The sequence below is a fragment of the Apis florea genome, unplaced genomic scaffold (assembly GCF_048593485.1).
Source record: "Apis florea isolate Af1SG1 unplaced genomic scaffold, ASM4859348v1 contig_2291_pilon, whole genome shotgun sequence".
Taxonomy (NCBI): domain Eukaryota; kingdom Metazoa; phylum Arthropoda; class Insecta; order Hymenoptera; family Apidae; genus Apis; species Apis florea.
Genome location: NW_028256553.1, coordinates 2,586,150 through 2,595,084, shown reverse-complemented (window position 1 = coordinate 2,595,084; position 8,935 = coordinate 2,586,150). Strand labels below are relative to the sequence as shown.

Here is an 8,935-nt window from a genome sequence, read left to right as displayed (position 1 = left end):
TTTACAATTAAACAATATTGTAAATAAAAATTTTAAACAATATTGTAAATAACTTTCTTACAAATATCAAATTGTTTTTAAAAAATTTAAAATATTATTTCATAATATATCAATGATTACAATATTTTATTGTTGAATATTTAATAAGCATTTACATTAGATAAACATATGTAATAAATATTAATTTTAAATATATTTTGATAAGATGATTTTATTACATATGAATCCATATATATTATAAACATTATATTATAATTTTTATTATATTATAATTCAATATGATATATGGATAATATATACATATAATAAACAATATCATTATATTTTACTAAATTATAAAATATAGGGAAATTAAATATCTATTGTGCTGATTATATTTATTATTACTTAGAAATATTTATTATTTAGAAATATATTCTTATTATAATTTAATATAAATTTCATTTATTTATATTAATTTTATTAAATTTGATAAGTTTGAGTACTATTAAATAAAAGTGTTAATAATTCTGGTTCAGTTAAATCTTTCTTATATTTTTGTACTATTTCTTGAATTTTCAAACGTCTACGTACATGTGGTGGATGGTAACTGAAAAATATTATAAATATTAAATTTATTAATGCTATTAAAACATAATTATAATTTTACAGACCTATCATTGTCAAGCCTCTTTCTACGTCCCATGTTTAATGCAGTTTGCCTAACAAGAGTTCCTAGTACCCTTCTAGATACAACCATTCCATCAATTAAAGGAGTAGCTAAATTAATTCTAGAAACTGGACCTTGTAATCTGACTCTCATTAGTCCACTACTAAGAGCTTGAAGAAAAATTACTTGTACATCTGATACTTGAATTATTTTTGATTGCTCAAGACCACTGTAAGTACAAGGAAGAAGATCACCTGCATGTAAAATATTATTATGAAATTTTTTTTATTTAATTCAAGGAAATATATATTTTTGCATAAATGATTATTACCAATTGGAAAATGAGCAAAATCTTCTAAACTTTCTAACCAAACAACTATAATTTTAATATCAATTTGTACGGGTAAAACTTGTTTAGTTGTTTTTCTTGGTTTGTTTAAATCTGCATTGGAAGAATTGGATCCTGTTAAACTAGATGGTTGTTTTTCTAAATCAAGTGACATTGTTCGTGAATTTTGCATTGTGTTTTGTCCCGTACCACTGTTTCGCGGAGAAGTACTTTCGCTAATACTTCTTTCGAACCAAACTGTAATTATTAATTATTGTATAATTCATCATATAAACATAAAAAATTCTTTGATATATTGTCATTTATCATATTTTTAAATTGTACCTTGATTAACACTGACATCACTACAATAACTTGTTTCTTCCAATGAATCTGAATTTACCATATTATTTAACTGAGTGGGTACAATGAAAGCAATTTCTGAACTAACATCTGCCCAATAAAGTACATGAGTATCACCATTATATAGAGCTCCACCATGATCACTATGAGCTGGTTGTGGTACATTTAGTTGTGGTGTTACTCTCCATGAAGTAGAAATATGGCCAGTCCAACCTGCATGTGTTGATACCGAAACTGGCCAACCAAGAGAATTTAAAAATTCTAAGAAATTTGGTGATACATTCGATTCATGTAACTATAAATAAAAATTCACTTTACATGAATGTAAATAACAATGAAGCATTTTAAAATTAAAAATAATTACCACATTAGATAATATTTCTGTTGAAGTTTTTTGACCAGCTTTAACATAAAAAATGTACACAGTATCACATGTTCTTGGACTAATGTTATCTAAAGTCTCTAAATCTAAACAAAATCCTGGAATAGTTGGATCTAAAGCAGTAAGACCATTGTTTCTAGATTCATTGGTTTCTTTAGGTTCCATATTTAAGAAACCAAAATGGCTTAAAAATAAACGCGCAGTTTGAAATTCATGACAAATTTGAGGTGGCACACATTCTTCTATTTTTTCTTCTGAAACTTTATCATTTCCATCACTATATTTTGTTTCGATAGTCATTTGACGTTCTAATAATTGTGATAAAATTTGATGTTCATTTCTCACAATATCGCTGTCATTCATAACTGCTTCTAAACTTGGAATAGATTCATCCCTAAATAGAATTTAAATATTATAAATTTTATTTTTTTTAGATATTTTGAATTATATAAAAATATACTGATAAAATTTAACATACACTTTACAATGCGGTATTCGATCTACATTATCAGGAAAAAATTTAGGTTTATAATCTGTTCGTGGAGCAGCTTCTGCTAATGGTAATGGTCGACCTGGATTTGTATTTACACTTCTGATGCTAGATCTATGCCTAGGTAAATGTCGAAGTTGCATAGTCCACGCATGTCTTCCAAATGGACCACGTATTAATACAGTTACTGTAGGTTGTGGATCTTGATCATTTCCAAGAGGTTCTTCTAATAAAGCCAATATAGTAGCATTTTCAGCAACAAAATATCGAAATCTTTCAACTGCTGCTTGACGTGGAACTCGACCACCAGTCCAGCTATTGCAGTGTCGTAAAAGTGATACTTCATCTAATAAAGATGATAATGATTGTGCTCCACATGCACTAGGGAAATAACCAACCTATAAACATAAATTTATTTATGTTGTAAAAATAATTTTTATAAATTTACTATTTTTTAAAATTATAATAATTTTAATATACTTGTTCCAAAATAACTGTAAGAAGCGCATCAGCAGCATCTCTAACGCGCATAGATGCTGGTTTTAATTCTTTTTCATCTTTCATTTTAATAGGTTCACCAGGTTTTCCTATACTTTTTGTTCCTGATACACCAAGTTCAACTACTTCTAAAACTGTTGTTAAACAATCTTTATCCTAAAACAAATTATTTTATATAAATTTATTTTGATATTAATTATTTATTGTAATTAAATATCAATAAAATAGTAACTTGTAACAATTGTGAATGAGCAGTTAACCAAGTTCTTAAGCAACTAAATGCAGCAACAATAGAAGAATGAAGATCTTTTGAATGAGCTGGTGGTGGACGCCAACACTGATATGCAATATAATCACAAAGCCATTTCACAGCTCGTTTACATTCTAAAGCATCTGCAATTCATATTAAAAATTAATATTTTGTAATAAAATTTTAAACTATAAGCTATATAAAAATATAATTTAACCTGTTAATTTTCTTGCTGCATGTAAAATATTTAAAATTGTGTGAAGATTTTATAAATTAAAATACTATTATAATTTAATAATAAATAATAAATAAATAAATTAGAATTTACCTGTTTCACGAATACGTGTTCTTGCTAATCCTGATAATATTTCAAGAGCTGCTAAGGAAATATTTAAGTCTGTCTTCCATGATGATATTAATCTATGACAAACTAAATATGTTGCTCTTACAAAAAGAGCATGAGCTGAATCTGTAACAATAATCCATATTTTTAATTATCAAAAACATGCGAAATGAAGTAATTTTTAAAACATATAATATGTGATTATTACAAATTTTTTGAAATGCAAGCTTTTGCGCGATTACCCAAAGGAAGCTCAAATATATAACAAAAATATTGAAATAAAAATAGATGATATTCCAAAACATTTTTTATATGCATAATATATAATTAAAAGCAAAACTAATATAAAAAATACTTGTATTTACCAAATGCAATACATTCCTCTTGAAGAGTTGTAATATCAGAAGTATCGCCGAGCGAGCGTTGATCACTGGATATACTTATTTGACTGGCAGAATCACTGGTGACTATTAAGCAATGATGAAACAGTACAATGATGAATGCATAACAAAACACAATTATAATAATAAAAATGAATGATACATTAGAAGCACGCATAAAGCAAATAAGATAAAAAGTAATATTAAGCATTATGATTTTACACTGCAGGCAAAATTGTTGAATTTTATTTTACAAGCAATTGATGTTAATAATAAATTGCCATTTTAAATAGAATTAAATAATGAAATATTAATTCCAACTTATTAATGAAATGATCATTTGCAATTATTTTTTAAATTTTAATGTAAAGATAATTTTCTAAAAAATGTAAAATAATGCATTCAATTCATTCAATTCGGCTTATTAATGGAATGATTATTTGCAATTATTTTTTAAATTTCAATGTAAAGATAATTCTTTAAAAAATATAAAACAGTGCATTCAATTTTTATATGTATTTAATAATTAATTTAATAATTAAATAACAAACCTGATGATAATAAATTTACAGTAGGATCATGTGCTATAGTATCAGGTTGTGTAACTTGTTCAACTTCTTCTGCTGCTGCAGAATCTTGTACACTTAATAAAAGAGCACCTTAAGAAAAAAAAATAATTTGTATATATTTTAAAAGAAAAATAATAGTATTATATTAAATATAACTTACCTAGCAACATATGTGTATTTTGAGAATCAGTTTCAACTTGTAATGCATTTATAAGCAAATTCATAAGTTTTGATTTTAATTGTGCAAATGTTACATGATTTTTTTCATTAATCATTGGACTTATAAATGTTGGAAGTTCTTTAATAGTAAGATTCTATAAAATAGAAATTATTGAGAAATTATTTAATATTATTATAAATATTATTATAATGAAACAAATATTTATATGTTAATTACTTGGAAGTGTAGAGGTAATACTAGTATTGATATTAGTAGATGTATTGAGGCCCTTCGTAAATCTGATTTTGATACAACATTAGATTTAAGTTTTAAATCTTTTTCTGGAAGTACAGTTTCTAATGCTGATATTACTGCAGGTACTAATACTTGTACACCATTTAAATCTAGACGAAATAAGTCAGCAGAATTCAAAAGAATACTTGCTAATGTTTCTCCACATTCTCGAGACTGTAATTAAAATTTATACATGTATCATATATATTCTTACAAATACATTACATTCTTTCATAATGTCAAGTTTATATATTGTATAATTTATTACTTCATCAACTTTAAGACCATGATTCATTGCTTGATAAAATCTAGATAGATAAATGGGTAAAATTTCTTCTCCAGTTTTTTTAGCACAAAATATTCGGCATAATGCACCTAAAGCTTCAGCTCTTCCAGATTCATAACGATCTATACAAAGAGCTGGTGGAACATCATTAATAGCTTCTTGTAAAGAACTAGGACCTTCAACAAGTACAGAAGACGGACGTTTTGATGCACCTGATGGTTCTGTTTTTAATTATTAAGATTAATTTTTACATTGTTTAATCAAATTTAATATTATATGTAATATTATATATTTAATATAATGTTTACGTGGTAAATTTTGTGTCCATCCATCTGTACCTATAAATGCAGCTTCAAATAACCATTCACCAAAAAGATGTAATATACTATTGCATTTTGGACGTCCTGGAGCTAAAGGGGGTCTCATATCCTGGACTAATGAAGTCATAGCTATAAATTTAATTATAGTAATTATAAAATTTTAAATATAATACATTGATAAAATTATTGAGATAATTTATAAATTCTTACATGTTGTACTTGAAGCTGAAGATGGTCCTGAATTAGACATCAATATAGGTGGTGTACTTGAAACTCGACTCGTTGTTAAACCGATCAAGGAAGCTTTTGGAATTCCTATAATAAACATAGTTATATAAAATATAATTGATAATTTAATATATAATTTTAATATTTTTAATTTATTAAAATATAATATTTTTTTAAGTAAGAAAGAAAAAAGATATTTATAAAAAGCATTATTTAATAAAATATATACAATTTTATCGATAAAAAATAATTGCAAAACACCAGAAGATAAAGTGCTCAATACCCTTAGTCACTGCAGAAGGTGTTACACTGAAACTTTTGGCAAGTCTGCGTTGTGTTGGAGGTGTAGGAGAAGGTTGTGTCATATCCTTATTACTTGATTTATCCCACCCTACACCTCCACTTCCAGCACTAGCAGATCCACATGTGATGGTAGATACACAACATTCTTCCCAGCAACATGCCTGTGAAACTCCTAAAACATTTGTGACTGCGTGCAACCATCACCAACAAAGCAAGTTGGAAACTCCATATCCTATTATAGGTATTTCAAAGTAAATAGGAAAAGTATTGAAGGAGATCATTTTAATTTTTTTAGTATTTTTGTAATATTTATAATTTACATATATATGATCCCAAGAATATATCAATTATATTTGAAAATTTTTTAATTTAATTGTATAAATATACAAAAAAGAAAACTTACCAAGAAAAGCATCGACTTGTCCAGCTATACCTTTAATGGCTTTCAAAAATATTTGTGGTAAACTCTGTAAACATGGATGTTGACATGGATCTATTACATTTGGACTAGCAATAGCATATTGTAAAAATGCTTGTGTTTGTGAAATAACAGCAGGTCTGCATAAATCAACAGGATCCCCTATAGTTCGCAAAAGTCTATACCAGGCTTGAGCTACTGCTTCATCTGACATTGTAGGTGGTACAAGTTGTGAATCTTCTTCACCTAAATATATTATATAATATAATAATATAATTTTATATATTATTTTTATGAAGAACAATTATTATATAATTATATAATATGCATTAATAAGAATAAATTTTGAAAAGAGATGATTTTTTAGTAATCTCATTTTTTCCTAATACAATCACAAAAATCAATCATGTTTTCAAAAAATCTAAATCTACATAAAATCATACAATATTTTATATCAATAATTTAGATAAAGCAAGTGCTCTTCAAAAAATATCATATATACATAATATGCGTTAATAATTATAATAATTAATAATAATTAATATAATAAATCAAAATAACTAACTTATTTTTAATTCTGGAAACATTGGACCATACATAATTTGTAAAAGTCTTGCTGTAAGAGCAAGACAAACACGATTCCATTGTTCTACCAATGCTAATCTATGTCGCCAACGAAGACATGATTCTCTTAATGTACGCCATAATGGTGGTGATGGAAAATTTCGTTCACATGCTACTAACCATACCTAAAAATATTTTTATATTTACTAATTATTAATTCTTATTAATATTTATTTTACAGAAATATAATACCTCTAGTAATACACCTAAAACTCTTTCACATAATTGTTCTCCAGCATCTTCCCTTGTTGCTGGAGGAGCTAAAAGTGCATCATTAATACCAATAAGAAATAATAATAAGCTTTCCCAAGTTTCTCTTTCTAAAGTAGCAGGTCCTCTTGCAATTTGTTGTAATGTTCTAAGTACTCTATGACATAAAACAGCTTGCCGATTAATTGTATCTGTTCCTGTAAACAATATTTAATATTTTATAGAAATTACATATTTATTAATTGCTATTAAAATATATGCTTGTTTTGTACCGAATAATGTAATTATTTTAATTATAAATTACCTAAATCCTGATATAAAAATGGCCAGACTATAAAGAAAAAGACAACAAAAAAACTGTTAGATAAAAATATATCCAACATTTAAATTCTAATTTCTTAATAAAATTTTTTTGAAATTATAGTTATTCATATTATGTGTAATATATAATGAAAATAAAATTAGATAAAAAATATAATTTAAATATAATTTTAATTATATTAAATTTATAATTTAAATAAAAATATTAAATTTATAATTATATATTTATTTTACCTTCTCCTTTTCGTGGAACAAACAAATTATGAAAATGACTGATTATTTTTCTGGCATAGAAATTAGGATCATCTATAATTGGTCTAGGTACACAAATCTTTGGTGTGGAATATAATGCAGATAACCATTCGCAATATACATTAACACAATCTCGAACAGTATCATGTTCAGCCAAAGGTAATGATAATCCAAAGCATATTACTTCCATACACCATTGAACTTCTTTATCTGTACATAATGGACTAGGTTCAGCTGCTTGTGTAATACCAAGATTTGCAGCCAATTGACGTACAATAGATAAAGCAACTTCTTTTCCAGCTCCAGGAGAAAATTTCTCTAGAACACTTTGACTTTCTTCTGAGCCTTGTTGAATTAAAACACTTAGAGAAGCCCATTCGGAATACATTCCGCCTTGGGTATCCTAAATAGATGTATTATAATTAAATATTATTGAATTTCATAATAAATAAATAATTAAAATATAATAAAATATAATAAATAAATAATTAAAATAACATTAAAAAAATGTTATTATTACCTTAAGATTAACTCTATTAAACACGCCTAAATTCATAGATTATTTTATGCTTTGATATCTTTTAAGAATTAGAAAAAAGAAAATAAAATTTTGTATATATTTTTGCAATTTTTTTAATTTTAAAAAATTTTTAAATTTATGTCGTACATATAAAACCAGTATAATTATATGAAGAATTACATATAATTTTTAAATTAACGAACATTATAAAATATAGATGGATATGTGTAAAACTTGACAGTTGCAAATGCTACTTGACAGGTTGATACTGTTATCACTATGTAACAGATTTTAAATGCAGTTTTTATTGGTTATCATGTAATTCTATTATATACAGCGTTTTCTTTGCCTAAAAAAATGTCCCCATGTAATTTGATTATTAAAAGATTTATAAAATTAAAAATATTTTATTCTAGCTAAAAAATGAATAAATTTATAATTATAAATTACAAATAAATTATATTTGTAATATTTATTTTATAAAAATAATTTTTATTATACATTAATTCTTCATTATATATATAATTATATTAATATATATATAATGAATATATATGTTGTATATATATTCATATATATATAATTTTCATATAAAATTTCTTCAAATAAAACAAATTAAATAAAATATGAAAAAGAATTATATTAATAAATATATAATATATATGTATGTTTATATGTCTGAATATATGTCTAAATATTGTATAAATATGTATATGATCAAATATTTAAAAATTTTTAGATAATTAA

General features: G+C 25.0%; 1 protein-coding gene across 8 annotated transcripts; it reads right to left on the bottom strand.

Moving 5' to 3' along the window:
• Positions 1-193: 193 nt before the first annotated feature.
• On the bottom strand, positions 194-8,933 carry LOC100868979 (ral GTPase-activating protein subunit beta). 8 transcript variants are annotated; one of them, XM_012483694.3, is made up of 25 exons: positions 8,189-8,329; positions 7,943-8,071; positions 7,651-7,878; positions 7,400-7,426; positions 7,078-7,292; positions 6,827-7,010; positions 6,247-6,507; positions 5,824-6,015; positions 5,523-5,627; positions 5,301-5,441; positions 4,975-5,213; positions 4,650-4,880; positions 4,413-4,566; positions 4,235-4,342; positions 3,669-3,770; positions 3,289-3,429; positions 3,178-3,192; positions 2,943-3,103; positions 2,693-2,866; positions 2,201-2,610; positions 1,705-2,116; positions 1,323-1,635; positions 981-1,235; positions 654-903; positions 194-589 (listed from the first exon to the last, which is right to left on the bottom strand). In XM_012483694.3, the coding sequence occupies exons 2-25, from the start codon at positions 8,043-8,045 to the stop codon at positions 463-465; spliced, it is 4,548 nt and encodes a 1,515-aa protein (XP_012339148.1). In that variant the 5' UTR covers positions 8,046-8,071; positions 8,189-8,329; the 3' UTR covers positions 194-462. The 8 variants fall into 8 exon arrangements, with proteins under 8 accessions (XP_012339148.1, XP_012339143.1, XP_012339149.1 ...); XM_012483689.3 differs by having other exon boundaries at positions 7,651-8,071; positions 8,189-8,933; XM_012483695.3 differs by lacking the exon at positions 7,400-7,426 and having other exon boundaries at positions 8,189-8,422.
• Positions 8,934-8,935: the final 2 nt, after the last annotated feature.